The sequence below is a fragment of the Mauremys mutica genome, chromosome 12 (genome assembly GCF_020497125.1).
Source record: "Mauremys mutica isolate MM-2020 ecotype Southern chromosome 12, ASM2049712v1, whole genome shotgun sequence".
Classification (NCBI taxonomy): domain Eukaryota; kingdom Metazoa; phylum Chordata; order Testudines; family Geoemydidae; genus Mauremys; species Mauremys mutica.
Window position 1 is genome coordinate 6,205,323 of NC_059083.1, and position 17,126 is coordinate 6,222,448.

Sequence of the window (17,126 nt, forward strand, 5' to 3'; positions counted from 1 at the left end):
TTTCCTTCAAAAGCGGGTTTCCACACTGGTTTCCCACGCTTTTTACTGTGTTGCCTGGCCATCAGACACTCACCTAACACCACCCCCAGGCCTGGCTTCAGGGCTGGGTCCAATATTCCTTATCCAGGCGAGGTTTCCGTGCTCATTTTTGGGGCTTTCATGAGCATCTTGAGCTGGATCGTTTTTAGTCTGGAACCTCCCCCCAGGCCTGTTCGTCTAGGGTGACCCTGCCAGGAGCACAAGGCTCCAGACGACATAGCCCTGGGGTTCATCGGAACACGCAAGCCCCTCCACCACGACAAGGTAACGATCCTCGGAGGAAGGCCATATGTTCTGGACACCCGGGTGCAGAGACGGGCAGAGCTGTCAACCAATCACCGCTTGGTGATGGTAAACGGGAGCGGGAGATCTACCGGCGGATGGGGGCAGCAGCGGCAGTTATGCGGCTGTTGTGCCGATCCGTGGTGGTGAAACAGGAGCCGAGTTCTTGGAAGAAGCTCTCGGTTTACAGTTTAATCTATGTCTCCATCCTCAAATATGGCCATGAACTTTGGGTAATCACTGAAAGTAGGGCCGGCTTTAGGCGATTCCCTCGAATCGGGCCCCACGCCTAAGAGGGTCCCGTGCCCGTGCCTAGAAGAGCACCTAATTTAGGCGCCTTTTTAATTTTTACTCACTCGGTGGCGGGTCCTTCACTCGCTCTGGGTCTTCGGCGGCATTTTGGTGATGAAACCCTCGGCCTCGCTCCCCCAGCTGGAGTGCTGGGAAGAGCGCAGAGAAACCCCCGGCCCCAATCCCGCAACTGGAGAGGCAGGCGCTGCGCAGCGAAACCCATAGCCCCACTCCCCCGACCAGAGCCCTTGGAGGAGCGTGGCAACAGCCCCGGCCCCGCTCCCCTGACTGAAGTTATGGGCAGAGCACAACGAAACCCCCGGCCCCGATCCCCTGGCCAGAGTGCCAGGAGGAGCGCAGTGAACCCCCTGGCTCCGATCCCCCGGGGGATCGGGGCCGGGGGTTTCGCCGCGCTCCGCCTGCCGCTCCAGCCCATGGATTGGGGTCGGAGGTTTCACCATGCTACTCCTGGGGCTCTGGCCAGCGGGTTGGGGCCGGGGTGTTCAACACGCTCTGCCTGTCACTCCAGTTGGGGGATCAGGGCTGGGGGTTTTGCCGCGCTCCTCCTGGCACTCTGGCTGGGAGATCGGGACCATGTCCTTCAATGCGGCCGAAGACCTGGAGCGAGTGAAGGACCTGCCGCCGAAGTGCTGACGAAGACCCAGAGCACCGCTGGGTGAGTCATCCCTGCTGGGGCCCCGTCGAAACTATTTGAATTGGGCCCTGCACTTCCTGAAGCCGGCCCTGACAGAAAGGACAAGATTGGCAGCACAAGTGGAGGAAATGGGGTTTCTCTGCAGGGTGGCTGGGCTTACTCTGAGACAGGGGAGGAGCTGCTGCTACACCGCCAGATTCAGAGGAGCCAGCTGAGGGGGTTTGGGCACCTAATAAGGATGCCCCCTGGAAGGCTTCCTTTGGAACTCTACTGAACATGTACCACTGGGAGGAGGCCCCGAGGCCATCCCAGAATACGCTGGAGGGATTATATCTTCTGGCTGGCCTGGAAATGCTTGGGAATCCCCCAGGAGGAGCTGGAGTCTGTTGTGGAGGAAAGGGAGGTCTAGTCCTCCCTACTCTCCATGCTGCTGACACGACCCTCACCAGGAAAAGAAAGAAAGAAGTTAGTGTCATCACTAAGTTCCAGAGTTAACATGTTAATTAATTAGCTGGGGCACTTTTCTGAGTTATTGTTTCAAGCGCTCTGCTGACTCAGGCTCTCTTTGATTTGCCAGGGTATATTCATAACCAAGCAAGCTACAAATATAAGCATTTTTAAATGAAAGCAGAGATTCTTCATAATCTAAATAACTTATTCACTTTAGGTATGAATGGAATATTAGATTTAAACCTCTAAATCACCTGTTCAGCAGTACCATGGCAATGGTGTTATTGTGCAGTGGAGTTCATATAGTAAGCTTTGTAATGATGGTTTCCAGCCGGGATCTGGAGGGAGAAATAGTTGCAGAGGTAGGATGCTGCACAAGAGACGATGAATGTGTAAGTTCTGCATCCACTGAAGAGGCTGCATTGGCCCTTTAAATGATCTTAGATGTTGTGTCCCCTCCTGCGGCACTTGGCTTCCTTCTAGAGCAATCGTCCAGCCGGTTGCAGATGAAATGTCTCTCTGAGTAGCACCTGGAGCTGCTGACCCCATATTCATCCAGGTAGGTGCACTGCCCTTCCCCTCTGACCTGAAACCTGCAATGAGAAGCGGTGTGGGGTTATCAGATGCAGCCGGCTCCTGTTCCTGCTCACGTACGGAGAAGCGATGTGGTCCAGTGGTGTACGATGCAGGGGAACTGGATTCTCAACCAGACTTTGCTACTAATCAACCCTGAGCTAGTCACTTCTAACTGTAAATGTCACAGTGGACGCTGAGCGCCTGAAAATCAGGCTCACAGAGAACAGGAAACAGAGGTTATGAAGTTTCTTGCAGGGTCTTTCCAGTGTGTGAGGGGACATAGGCCTGGAAGGGAGCTCCTGGGTCACTGCGTCCAGCCCCCTGCTATGGCAGGCAACCCCGGCATATCCTCCTGTTCACAGACTTCTCAGGCTCCGTGTTCTATCTAGTTAGGGGGTTCGCCCCACGGCTCCGATGGGGCGGCTGCTTCAGAACCTCCCTCCTCTGATGGGCAGAAACCTGCTAATTTCCAGCCCCAGATTAATTCCTGACCAGTTTATCCCTGTGTGATCTTGTGCCAACATTGCCCTGTAGCTTCAGTAGCTCCTCTCCCGCCCAGGTGTCTACCCCCGAGGTATTTACAGAGCAATGAGATACCCTCTCCTCTTGCTAGGCTCAACCAGCCAAGCTCTTCCAGTCTCCTCGGATAAGAGAGACTCTCCAGTCCCACGAGCATCCCAGCTGCACTTCTCTGCACCTGTTCCTGTCTGAGTGCATCTTTCTTGAATACAGGTGACCAGAACTGGACCCCTTAGTGCAGCTGGACTGGAAATCAGGCAATACCTCAGGGTAAGCAAACCTCATAAGAACGGCCGTGCTGGGTCAGACCAATGGTCCATCTAGCCCAGTATCCTGTCTGCTGGCAGTGGCCAGTGCCAGGTGCCTCAGAGGGAATGAACAGAACGGGGCAATTATCAAGTGATGCATCCCCTGTTGGCCACTCCCAGCTTCTGGCAATTGGAGCTAGGGACACTCAGAGCATGGGGTTGCTTCCCTGACCATCATGGTTAATAGCCATTGATGGACCTGTCCTCCCGCTTTCCCTCCAGACTCGCCTCTTCGAGCAACTTCCCCTCTTCCCACAATCCTTTTGCTGTCCCACCTGTCCCCTCACCCATTATGTTCTTCCCCTGGGTTTCCCAAGCCCTCCCCCACACTTCCCATCCATTCCTCTGCCTCCCCTTCTGCCCCAGGCAGCCAGAGCCCAGCTGTGCTCAGCAAGGCCCTAACGCGGCTACCGAGCTGCTCCCCCACTGAGCTGCCGCATCTGCTGCTGCATCCCGTAGCCATAGTGATTCCCCCTCGGTGGGGTGTCAACGTGCACAAACGATGGGATGTGCTTGTGCATCATTGGGTGGGGGGGAATGTGTGTACAGAGGTGGGTGATCAATGGAATTTCCATCCCGAGTGAAATGCTCATGTTTTAGGGCAAAAAGTCAAAATATTTAGATTTTCCACAGAAAAGAAATTCTCTTCCCCCCCCCCCCCCCAAAATGTAGGTCTACCCAAAATGAAACATTTTCATTAGACAGACTGTGAGGCTGATGCCAGGCCTCATGGGAATTGTAGTTCCTGGTTCTTCCACCCCTGTTCTCTCCTATAAGTCCTGATTCCCAACTGGACTACATCTCCCATGATGCACTGCAGTGTCTTTTTACCACCAAAATACCACATAAGAACACCCATGAGTGAGACACTGCAGTGTATCATGGGAGATATTGTCAGGTCAAAGACCAGGGACAAATGAGACCGGAATGACCCAGAACTACAATTCCCATGATGTGCTGCAGCGGCCCCACAGGCAAACCAAAATGAAAATGTTTCATTCTGGGTTGACTGAATATAAACATTTGAGTCAAGTTCCGCAATGGAAAAATCTCATCCAAATTTACCTTTCCCTGCAGGAAATTTTGCTTTCGACACAACCAGATTTTCCATAAGGGAAAACTTTTAGTTGGAATTTTTCCAACCAGTCCCACTGGTGTCATCCACCGTTAACCAAGTGGGGCTCTCTGTCCTCCTCTGGTGCCTTTGCTATGGAAGAGGTCTACAGGTCTCCTACAGGTGCAACTTCCCCAGAACTAGCCCTGTAGCTCAGGCAGTAGAGGATCAGGCTTTTAAGATCCTGCGGTCTCGCTTCCAATCCCAGTTCTCCACCCAGCCCAGGGTTTTTGTTGCATTTCTCTGTGCCATATTACAGAGAAAGCAAATGAGGAAAAGGGACGCACAGGTTGTTGAATATGGTACCGTTGGTCCACTTCCAGGGCTGGCCCTCGCCTTGTTCCCTCTGGAGGCCAATCCAGTGGTCAGGGAGCCCTTTATAGCGCAGCATGAAATCCTGTGGATAAGAACACACATTATATCCTTAGCTGTGTTACAGCCGCCTTCACGGGGATCAGGGCCCCCACGCGCTGGGTGCTGCACACACAGAGAGCTGGTCCCTCGCCCAAAGAGCTGCCAGTCAAACTACACAGGGCAAAGGGGTTCATCCAAGATTCCCCCCCCCCACAGGAAAATTTATTGAACCCACCCAATACTCCCCCCTTATTTCATACCTGGGGGGTTTCCTCCCATTTTCTTACAGTTTCCCAACTTTGGGGAATCACAGAACACAGGGCTGGAAGGGACCTCAAGAGCTCATCAAGTTCAGCCCCTGTGTGCTCAGGCAGGACAAAATAAACCTAAACCGTCCCTGACGGGTGTTTGTCCAACCTGCTCTTTAAAACCCCCAATAACAGGGATTCCCCCCCACCCTTGGAAGCCTATTCCAGAGCTTAACTACTGTGAGAGTTAGAAATTTTTTCCTAATATTGAACCTACATCTCCCTTGCTGCAAATTAAGCCCATTACTGCTTGTCCTGCCTTTGGTGGACACGGAGAACAACTGATCAGTGTGCTCTTTATAAAAGCCCTTAACATACTGGAAGACTGTTATCGGGTCCCTGCTCAGAGTTCTTTTCTCAAGACTAAACACGCCCAGTTTTTTTAAACCTTTGCTCATAAGTCAGGTCCTCTCAACCTTCAATCGCTTTTGTTGCTCTCTCTGGACTCTCTCCAAATTGTCCACGTCTTTCCTAAAGTGAGACACCCAGAACTGGGCACGGTATCCAGCTGAGACCTCACCAGTGCCAAGTACAGCGGTACAATCACCTCCCATGTCTTATGTACAACACTCCTGTTTATACACCCCGGGATGAGATTAGCCTTTTTCTCAGCTGCATCACATTGTCGAGTCATATTTAATTTGTGGTCCACTGTAACCCCCAGACCCTTTTCAGCAGCACTACTGCCGAGCCAGGTATTCCCTATTTTGCCTTCATGCATTTGATTTTTCCTTCCTAGCTGAAGGACTCTTTACTTGTCTTTATTACTGGTTAAATTACATAGATATAGATAGATAAAAGTGAGGCATATACTGTTGAGATGAAAATGTTCCTTTCTTTTTCAGAGGCTGGCAAAAGTTTGGGAAATAGTTGTTTTTTTCCTTTAAAGGCGGGTTTCCACACTTCTTCCCCATGCTTTTTATTTTCCCTCTTTTTTTCAGTACAAAACTATGTGGAAAAAGGGAGGAAACCCAAAATTTTGAAAAATGAGATTTTTGGAGTTTAAAAGAATCCCAAACGGAAATGACATTTGAAGTTAAAAAGGAAATGAAAAAATTTGGGGGGGGGGGGAAATCAACTTTTTTCTATTAAAAAAAGTCAAATCCTGCCCCTGAATTTCCATTTTACAACTAGCTCCTTGAATCTAGGAGCTGCCTTAGGCCTTTGGGGGGCGCCAGGCTCTGGCATGTCTCTAGCTGTGGTTATGAAGGTTCGTGTCTCTTCCTTACCAGCTCCGGCAGGGAATCAATGGAAGCCAGGGAGGCGTTGAGGGAAGAGCAGTGGCTCTGGCTGTTGTTCCAGTTCTCTTCAGTCTCTGAGAAGTAGAAGCATTTCCCTTGGTATCCCACCCAGCGGTCCGGGCACGCAGCAGTGACATAGGGTGGGCAGCGGGAGCAGGGGGGAGGCTTCTTGTCTGAAAATAAGCAAGTAGCATGTTGGTGAGAGATGGGCCTATCCCTGGTGTCTGTCTCTGTGTGGGAATCCCGGCCAGAGAGGGCACTAAGACCCACACGGCTCAGGCCTGGGTTGTCATTTTGCAGAGATCCCAAGGCCAGAAGGGACCACTGTGATCATCTTGTCTGACCTCCTGCATCACACAGGTCTTAGAACTGCCCCCAAATAATCCCTGGAGCGGTGCTTTTACATCATCATCCCATCGTGATTTAAAAACCATCAGTGACGGAGAATCCACCGCGCCCCTTGGGAAATCGTTCTGAGGGTGAATAACGCTCACTGTTAACAGCTGCTGCCTTATCCCCAGTCTGAGTTTGTCCAGATTCAACTTCCAGCCACTGGATCATGTTAGTCTGAAGAGCAGACTAATACATTATTAAACATTGATGACATCTTCATCATCTGGACCCATGGGAAGGAGACTCTAGAAAAATTCCACCATGATTTCAACAGCTTCCACCCCACCATCAACCTCAGCCTGGACCAATCTACAAGGGAGGTCCGCTTCCTAGACACTACGGTGCAAATAATTGATGGTCACATTAACACCACCCTATACCGAAAACCTACCGACCGCTATGCCTACCTTCATGCCTCCAGCTTCCATCCCGGGCACACCACAAGATCCATTGTCTACAGCCAAGCACTGAGGTACAACCGCATCTGCTCTAACCCCACAGACAGAGACCAACACCTACAAAATCTCCACCAAGCATTCTCAAAACTACAGTACCCGCACGAGGAAATAAGGAGACAGATCAACAGAGCCAGACGTGTACCCAGAAGCCTCCTACTGCAAGACAAACCCAAGAAAGAAACCAACAGGACTCCACTGGCCATCACATACAGTCCCCAACTAAAACCCCTCCAGCGCATCATCAGGGATCTACAACCCATCCTGGAGAATGATCCCACACTTTCACAAGCCTTGGGTGGCAGGCCAGTCCTCGCCCACAGACAACCTGCCAACCTGAAGCATATTCTCACCAGCAACTGCACACCGCACCATAGTAACTCTAGCTCAGGAACCAATCCATGCAACAAACCTCGATGCCAACTCTGCCCACATATCTACACCAGCGACACCATCACAGGACCTAACCAGATCAGCCACACCATCACCGGTTCATTCACCTGCACGTTCACCAATGTAATATATGCCATCATATGCCAGCAATGCCCCTCTGCTATGTACATCGGCCAAACTGGACAGTCTCTAAGGAAAAGGATAAATGGACACAAATCAGATATTAGGAATGGCAATATACAAAAACCTGTAGGAGAACACTTCAACCTCCCTGGCCACACTATAGCAGATCTTAAGGTGGCCATCCTGCAGCAAAAAAACTTCAGGACCAGACTTCAAAGAGAAACTGCTGAGCTCCAGTTCATCTGCAAATTTGACACCATCAGCTCAGGATTAAACAAAGACTGTGAATGGCTTGCCAACTACAGAACCAGTTTCTCCTCCCTTGGTTTTCACACTTCAACTGCTAGAACAGGGCCTCATCCTCCCTGATTGATCTAACCTCGTTATCTCTAGCTTGCTTCTTGCTTGCACATATAAACCTGCCCCTGGAAATTTCCACCACTTGCATCTGAAGAAGTGGGTATTCACCCACGAAAGCTCATGCTGTAAAACGTCTGTTAGTCTATAAGGTGCCACAGGACTCTTTGCTGCTTCTATTAAATATTTGTTCCCCATGTAAGTAGTTACAGATGGGGTCTGAGGTTGCACGACATATGTTTATGAGTGTAAATATAATGTAACTGGAATATGCTTCATGGAAAAGGTCTCTTGTAAGGTATCATTAAAAATCTTATAATCTACTGAGTGTGGTCATCCTATTTGTATAAATGTATCATTCTTGTATCTGAAACTAGAAATAGGAAGTATTACTCTGAAGTCCTATTGTAATTATGTAAAATGTGCGCCATTAATGGTGGCTTGGAATCTTGATGGCTCCCATTAGCTAGGGCAATTGATTGTGGGTGACTGTTTACTTGCAAGCCTCCACTGCATAGGTACTGGCCAGTCCTGGAGGAATGGAGGGGGGCTCACAGGACATGTGACCATGTTACCTGGTACTGGAATCCATCTTAAACCTGGTGCTTTCCATTTAGAAGGAGGGGTGGGGACCCAGTGAGACAAAGGATTCCCACCTTGTGCCAAAGCTATAAAAGGGGGTGGAACAGAACAAAGGGAGCCCAGTCATGAGGAATCCCCGGCTTTTCACCTAAGATGTCTGCTGCAACTAACAAGGATTGTACCAGGGAAAGGATCGGGCCCAGACGAGGAAGGAGTCTAGTCTGTGAAAGAAGCTTATTGGAACATCTGAGGGTGAGATTTACCTGTATTCAGTTTCTTACTGTATTAGGCTTAGACTTGCGTGTTTTGTTTTATTTTGCTTGGTAACTTTATTTTGTTTTGTCTGTTATTACTTGAAACAACTTAAATCCTACTTTTTATACTTAATAAAATCACTTTTGTTTATTAATTAACCCAGAATAAATTATTAATACCTGCGGGAGCAAACAGCTGTGCATCTCTCTCTATATCGGTATTACAGAGGCTGGACAATTGATAAGTTTAGCCTATATAAGCTTTATACAGAGTAAAACAGATTTATTTGGGGTTCAGATCCCATTGGGAGCTGAGTGCTGGAGACAGGAGCACTTGCTGAGCCGTTTTTGGTTAAAAGTCTGCATCTGTGGGAGCGTGGACCAGACCTGGGTCTGTGTTGCAGCAAGTTAGCGTGTCTGGCTCAACAAGGCAGGGGTCTGGAGGCCTAAGCTGGCAGGGAAAACGGGCTCCGAGGTAATTTCAGCACATCAGGTGACAGTCCCAAAGGGTCTCTGTGGCCGAACCCCTCACCCTAGGATCACCCTTTACAAGAGAATGTTAAACAGATGGAGCTCTTCGAGTCTATCACATCAAGCAGGTTTTAATCCTTCTTGTGGCTCCACTCTGACCCCTCTCCAATTTATCAACATCCTTCCTGAACTGTGGGCACTAGAACGGGACACGGATTCCAGCAGCGGTCGCAGCAGGGCCAAATCCAGAGGTAAAATAACCTCTTGGCTCCTACGGGAGATTCCCCTGGTTATACATCCCAGGGTCGCATTAGCTCCTCTTGACCACAGCGTCCCACTGGGAGCTTGTGTTCAGCGGATTATGCCCCATGACCCCCAAACCTTTGTCAGAGCCCCTGCTCCCCGGACAGAGCTCCCCATCCTGATTGTACGGCCGCCATTTCCATGGGGTGGCTGGGGAGGACGGGGTGGCGCTAAGATGGCATCATGACCCACGGTACCCGCGCATCCAAATGGGCCCGTCCGCCATCTTAACTTCCGGCACCGTCGGCTGCGGTGGCCCATTCTGCCAGGGACGGGCAGCCCATTCAAATGCGCCTCCGTGGGGCAAGGGGTGAAAAATGGGAGGGGTGGGGGCATTTCATGGACTCCCCCTTGACGTATCATCCCCAGTACACACGTGACGGTTGACACACTGGGGCTAGAACTGGGGCCCTCCAGAGCAAAGAGCGAGACCCGTAATATCAGAGCCGAGAGCCCCTAGGTGGGGCTAGAACAACTCACGTTCTCCGTGGCTGGGCCATAGGCCGGCCTGTCAGACACACTCGCCAAGGCCTTCCACTCAGGAGAGCGAAGCAGCCACTAAAACTGAGGGCAAAGGAGCCTAACGAGGGATGAGGGAAGTGGTTTTTCCCAATATCCTGCAAAAACGTTCGAGGTTTCAGAGAATATTCCCTTCCTGAGTCAGGGAGAAAAGTCAAAAGTTTTCATGAACTGAAAAGCCAGAAACCATTTCAGTTCGGGTCAATGGAAACTTTTACCAGCCATGTGATTTCCCAAAGCACAGACGCATTAACTATGGGCTGAAATGCTGGCACATGCTCTGTAGCAAAACAGCCCGGGTGGATGGCTGGCACATGTCAAAGAGATGCTGGCTTTGCGCTGCCTGTATTGCTGCCATTCAGGGCCCTGACCTTCCCCTGGTGTGACTTAGAGCAGCCTCAGGGTTGCTCTAACTTACCCTCTGCTTCTCAGGCTGTCTGGGAAGCACAGAACAGCAGTAATGCAGCATGCTCTGGCCACAACCCCAACCCATCCCCTGCATTCTGTGTGCCAATCTCATATGCCAGCTGGGGAGGCCCCCTGAATTGGGGGGATTCTCAGAGGGCTCTTTGCATCCACCTTGAGTCCCCAGAGTGGTGTCAAGTGGTCTAAGGATCCAGCCCAGAGTCTCCCACTCTCCACACAGTCCAACCCGACCCCTACAGAGGGTTCCTCCCTGTAGCCATTTCCTTGTGAAGGTCTGTTTGCCCAGTGAGGCCAAGCAGCCAGCCCCTCGCTCCAGCACTGACAGCTGTCACCACACACTCCCTGCTGCACGCGTCTTCTCTAAGGAATCCCGGGGGCTCTTCGGTTCCTGGGGGCAGGGCGCACACACCCAACACACCCCTTTCCGCTGCGCCAGCGACACCCAGCCAGGAACGGGAAAAATCCGTTCAGCGTGACAGATTCTCTGTGTCATGTGAGTTTTATGGAGGAGCTTTGGCATGGAAAAGAAATTCAGAAATGCTCCCAAAGCCATGAGAGACTTTTAAGGTGAGACTGGGCGTTGGATGACACAGGGAGTGGGAGGCAGGGAGACCCACCCACTGCATCCCTACACCGCTACCCAGGCCTGGGATCTAGTGGGGCTGCTTCCAAGGGGGCAGGGAACGGGGTTGGTCCCTTCCTCTTTGTGGGAAAGGGTCTGGAGAGAGATTTCTCCTCTGAAAAGGGGAATGTGCTTCAATGGAGAAGTCAGACCAGGGCAAAGACGGGGTGAGAAGAGGCCGTGGGAAACGCAAGTGGGCACCATGACCTTGGGGCTAGGACAAGCAGTCAATGAACAATCAGTGACAAGGGAATGAGAATCAGCCAGGTTAGTAATGACCCTTCACTCACCCGCCAGTGCAATTACGGTGATGATCAAAGCTGTGATGACGACAGTAACGGTAATCGGGATCCGTTTATCTTTAATGCATTTTAGGCTGAAATCTGCAAAATAAAAAAAAATGACATGAAAGCAGATGAAGGTGGGCAAACATATCAACAGCAAATGCTGCCGGTGCGAGAAAATGGTCACGTTTTGCTAAGTGCTTCCACGAGTGGATAAATCTAGTTGATGATGATCAAGGGCATGGAACAGCCTCCATACGAGGAGAGACAACAAAGATTAGGGCCGTTCTTCTTAGAGAAGAGACAACTAGGGGGGGGGTAGGACAGAGGTCTATAAAACAATGAACAGTGTGGAACAAGTGAACAGAGAAGTGTTATTTACCCTTCCCACAACACAAACACCAGGGGTCACTGGATGAAATTAGCAGGAAGCAGGGTTAACACAAACAAGAGGAAATACTTTTTCACACAGCGCATAGTCCACCTGCCACGGGATGTGGTGATGGCCAAAAATAACTAGGCTCCAAACCAGAATGAGCTAAGTTCCTGGAGGACAGGTCCATCGATGGCCATTAGCCAAGGTGGGCAGGGACACGACCCCTGCTCCTCTGACTGCCAGGAGCCAAGGCAGGGGTGGATCGCTCAGTAATTCCCCTGCCCTGTCCCCTCCCCGAAGCTCTGCTAGTGGCCACTGTAGCAGACGGGAGACGGGGCTAGACTGACCCTGCTCTGACCCGGTGTGGCAGCTCTTACGTTTACAACTTTCCCAAACAACTTAAAAATGTATTTTCAATAAAAATGTCACCAAAAGAGCAATGAAAAAAGAAAAAGCAAGAAACACCTTTGTTTCCACCAAAAATGAAAAAGCCAAAACAACTCTGACAATTCTGGGTGAAAAAATTTGTTTTTCAGTTAAACAAAATAAACAGGTTCAAAAATGTCACTGAGCTCCCTTCACCAGCTTTGAAGGACCTTCTTACTTTCCAGATTGCCAGATCAGGGACGTTGCCACCAGGAGCTGGTTGATTGGGAGAGAGATTTTCATGGTTGCCCAGAGTTACTGGGGCTAATTTGGGGGCTACCAGGATATCCCAGGACTTGCCTTTAGAAAGGGAATAAAATCATCAGCAGTAGAAATTGAACTCCTGATTTCTGGATTTAAAGGCACAAGCCATTACCACTCGAGCTAAAGGAACAGCACCTTAAGGGACTGTCTCTCCCTGTGTGTCTGTGCAGCGCCCGGCACGACGGGGCCCTGATCTCAGCTGCGGCAGGGACTGTCTCTCCCTGTGCAGCACACAATGGGGCTCAGCTGCTGTCTCTCGATGTTACTGACGTAAGCAGAGTCAGGATGAGCTCTACCCTGACATCTGGTGGTAGATTATGAGGAGTGCAGAGAGGAAGTTTCAAGTATTCGCATTAGCATTTCAATTATTTGCATGGGCACTCCCACCCCACTTAGCATACCGCAAAGCAACATGGGATGGTTATTTTCACAGCTGTGGGAGCCCCAATTTCGTTGTTATTGGGGCAGGAGAAATGAAATGTTGTCACCCTGATTGGGTAAATGGGGAACTACAAAATTGTCTTGTGATGGGGGGTTTCATTGTCAGCTGGATAGCGCTTGCTAGATGGGGCACATGGGTTCCAAAACCCATGGAAAGAGAGAGGCTGGGGACAGGTATCTGTACTTGGTGGTGCAGGTGCCTTGTGTGAGCCAGAAGCACCAGTTCCACCTATGCCTCTCTCCACTGTGGAATGTCAGAGTTAATTTTTGATTCCCTTAAGAATCTAGATGCAGGTTACTGAGCTGAATTCACTGGTACTGGGGCTCCCCTACTATGAGCTGGAATCACTAAGAGCTGAAATCACTGAAGAGCTGGACTTGCTGAGCTGAGAGCACTGTGCTAATGAGTGGAGCTGAAATCATTGAAGAGCTGGACTTGCTGAGCTGAGAGCACTGTGCTGATGAGTGGGGGAGCCTGAAGCAATACTGGCAGAGCGGAGTGGAGCAGTTTGTGCAGCCACTGGGTGAGTGGAGCCAAGCAGCTCGTGAGGACGGCTGGAGTGGCTCACAGGACAGCTGGTGGACCAGAGCAGCTGGCAGAGTGGAGCAGCCCACAGAGTAAGCGGAGCTGAGCTGTTTGCGGGGACGACTAGTGGAAGCAGAACCCCACGAAGAGGCAGGGCAGTTGGCCCCGAACCACGTAAGGTGCCCCTTTCTACCCAGGCTGGGGAGGGGGACCTCTGCAAAGAGACTCTTGAACTCTGGGGCTGCACTGACCCGGGACAGAGACTTTTGAATTGTGGGACTTTTGGGACTGGGGGTGATTTGGGGGGTTGCTGGACTCAAGGGCCCAGAGAGAAGGACACGGCCCAATTTGCTGGGGTGGGTCTTTGCTCAGGGTTTGACCTATGAACTCCAGTTGAGGTATTTTCCAAATTTAATGCTTGTTGTTTATCTTATGTGATTAAACCTTTTCCGCTAACCAAGAGTCTGTGCTTGCGAGAGGGGAAGTATTGCCTCCTCAAGGCGCCCAGGGGGGTGTGTGTAAGATTTTCCCAGGTCACTGGGTGGGGGCTCGAGCTGGTTTGCATTACGTGGTGGGGAAGGGACCCCTATGTATTGAACCTGGCCCTTGCTGCTATCATTTCAGCCTAGCAGAGGGGTTACACTATATTGTACCTAATAAATAATGTAATTATTTACCCACATCTCTTCCCCTTTCTTCCACTGCTCCCTGACCTGGCAGCATTGCACCAGTCACCCCTCCACCTACCAGAAAGGAAAAGAAACTGTCATTTAAGGTCAGATCATACAGTCCCCTCCATGCAGGGCCCAGTGCTGTGTACAAAGCCCAGGCCTTTTGAATGTGTCCGTCACTGCTTCCCCTCCCGCTGTGCATCCCAAAGTGACTGGCAGTCCCCACACTTCCTATCCCCACCCCACACAGCCTGCCCTTGGCCTGGTTGAGGGGCTCCAAGCGGATTAGAGAGCACGGCAATGCATTTGACAAATTGTGTGCTATGTCCCCCTCTAGTGGCTGGTAAGAGGATAATATCTCTGCCAACATTTTTGTTAGCATTGTAACAACTCTGTCTCTTCCTGTTCTCCAGAGCAATCTCCAATCCCTCTTGGAATTCTGCTAAGTTCTTGGCCTTATCATCATCAGCTGATGTCACCTAGCAGCAAGTGCCACCATCTAGTTACCCAGCGTGTGAAAAATTGTTTCATCAGTTTTGAAGTTCCCACCTTTCCACTCCATTAACTATCCCCTTTGTGCTTGTTCTAGACACAGATCTACCTTCTCTATCCCATCCATTATCCTGTCCCTTGTACCCATCTCCTCTCCAAGGTAACAATCTCCGTCTTTTCAAGCTCTCTTCACAAGAGGGTTTTCCCAGGCCCTTGAGCCTTCCTGTCACCTCTCTGAACCCCTCTAGTTCTACAATATCCTTTCCGAGACGGGGCGCATACAGTATTCCAGATTTTCCGCCTGTCACTACACCAGTTCTCCTCTTGGTCAGAGTTCTTCAAATTGCTAACATAAAAAACAAGCGTGAACCAAAGAGCAACAAAAACTCCTTGTTTCCTGTCTTTATCCCTCATAAAAAAGACGGGGCAACCCACCCACCGTATTTTTATCCCTCTGCCAAGCACACTGCAGGCTCCCTTTTAATTAAGATCAAAGTATTTATTATTTACAGGTATTGCTTGTCCCTTAAGGGCTCTCTTCTGCCATTTTCTGGACAAGACTGCTGTGTCACCACCTACCACAAAGGAACAGAGACGGTCACTCAGGGTGGGTTATTTTAATTATGCACTTCTCCTTTAAAGCCATCAGAACGTACCATGTGCCAAATGCAACAGACAATGCCCAGTCCAACCTCTCACTGTGTCCATCTAGGTGTTTTCAGTGCATCCGTCACCATGTGAGACCCACGGTCATGGCTTCCCCTTGGCCTTAATATCCTCAAATACCCAACAGTCCCCACCCCTCCTTCATAGATTTTAAGGCCTGAAATAGGGTTGTCGATTAATCTCAGTTAACTTAAGCAATTAACTACAAAAAATTAATCACGATTAAAGAACTTTATCATGATTAATTGCGCTGTTAAACAATAGAATACCAATTGACATTTATTAAATATTTTGGATGTTTTTCTACATTTGAAAATATTGATTTTTATTAAAACGCAGAATACAAAGTGTACAGTGTTTACATTATTTTTTATTACAAATAACTGCACTGTAAAAATGATAAAAGAAATGGTATTTTTCAATTCACCTCATACAAGTATTGTAATGCAATCTCTTTATTGTGAAAGTGTAACTTACAAATGCAGATTTTTTTTTGTTACATAACCAAACTCAAATATAAAACAAGGTAAAACTTTAGAGTTTACAAGTCCACTCAGTCCTACCTTTTGTTCAGCCAGTCGCTAAGACAAAAGTTTGTTTACATTTATGGGAGATAATCATAGAATCATATAAAATTAGGGTTGGAAGAGACCTCAGGAGGTCATCCACTCCAACCCCTGCTCAAAGCAGGACCAACCCCAACTAAATCATCCCAGCCAGACCTTTGCCAAGCCGGGCCTTAAAAACCAATTTGGATGGCGATTCCACCACCTCCCTATGTAACCCATTCCAGTACTTCACCACCCTCCTAGTGAAATAGTGTTTCCTAATATCCAACCTAGACCTCCCCCACTGCAACTTGAGACCATTTCTCCTTGTTCTGTCATCTGCCACCACTGAGAACAGCCAATCTCCATCCTCTTTGGAACCCCCCTTCAGGTAGTTGAAGGCTGCTATCAAATCCCCCCTCATTCTTCTCTTCTGCAGACTAAATAACCCCAGTTCCCTCAGCCTCTCCTCGTAAATCATGTGCCCCAGCCCCCTGATAATTTTTGTTGCCTTCCGCTGGACTCTCTCCAATTTGTCCACGTCCTTCTTGTAGTGTGGGGCCCAAAACTGGATGCAATACTCCAGATGTGGCCTCACCAGTGCCGAATAGAGGGGAATGATCACTTCCGTTGATCTGCTGGCAATGCTCCTACTAATGCAGTCCAATATGCCGTTGGCCTTCTTGGCAACAAGGTCACACTGTTGACTCATATCCAGCTTCTCATCCACTGTAATCCCCAGGTCCTTTTCTGCTGCCTGCTTCTTATTTACAATGTCACTTGAAAGTGAGAACAAGCGTCCGCATGGCATTTTTGTAGCCGGCCTTGCAAGGTATTTATGTGCCAGATATGCTAAACATTCGTAGGCCCCTTCATGCTTCGGCCACATTCCAGAGGACATGCTTCCATGCTGATGATGCTTGTTTTAAAAAAAAAGGATGCATTAACTAAATTTGTGACTCAACTCCTTGGGGGAGAATTGTCTCCTGTTCTGTTTTACCTGCATTCTGCCATATATTTCATGCTATAGCAGTCTCAGATGACGACCCAGCATGTGTTCATTTTAAGAACACTTTCATAGTGGATTTGACAAAATGTAAAAAACGTACCAGTGTGAGATTCCTAAAGACAGCTACAGCATTCAACCCAAGGTTTAAGAATCTGAAGTGCCATCCAAAATCTGAGAGAGAAAGGGTGTGGTGCTTGCTTTCAGAAGTCTTAAAAGAGCAACACTCAGATGCGGAAACTACAGAACTCGAACGATCAAAAAAGAAAATCAACCTTCTGCGGTGGCATCTGACTCAGATGATGAAAATGAACATGCATCAGTCTGCTCTGCTTTGGATCGTTACCAAGCAGAATCCGTCATCAGGGTGGTTGAAGCATAAAGGGACATA

At 49.4% G+C, this 17,126-nt stretch overlaps 1 protein-coding gene across 1 annotated transcript in view; it reads right to left on the reverse strand.

Moving 5' to 3' along the window:
• Window positions 1-1,359: 1,359 nt before the first annotated feature.
• LOC123346030 (C-type lectin domain family 2 member D-like) overlaps window positions 1,360-17,126 on the reverse strand; it is a 48,912-nt gene continuing 33,145 nt past the window's right edge. Inside the window, exons 3-7 of the mRNA XM_044983225.1 lie at window positions 14,030-14,095; window positions 11,326-11,418; window positions 6,126-6,310; window positions 4,522-4,631; window positions 1,360-2,310 (exon numbers count right to left, since the gene is read on the reverse strand). Of these exons, the coding sequence (XP_044839160.1) occupies window positions 2,148-2,310; window positions 4,522-4,631; window positions 6,126-6,310; window positions 11,326-11,418; window positions 14,030-14,075 (597 nt within the window). The 5' untranslated portion in view covers window positions 14,076-14,095 and the 3' untranslated portion in view covers window positions 1,360-2,147. The remainder of the gene's footprint in view (window positions 2,311-4,521; window positions 4,632-6,125; window positions 6,311-11,325; window positions 11,419-14,029; window positions 14,096-17,126) is intronic.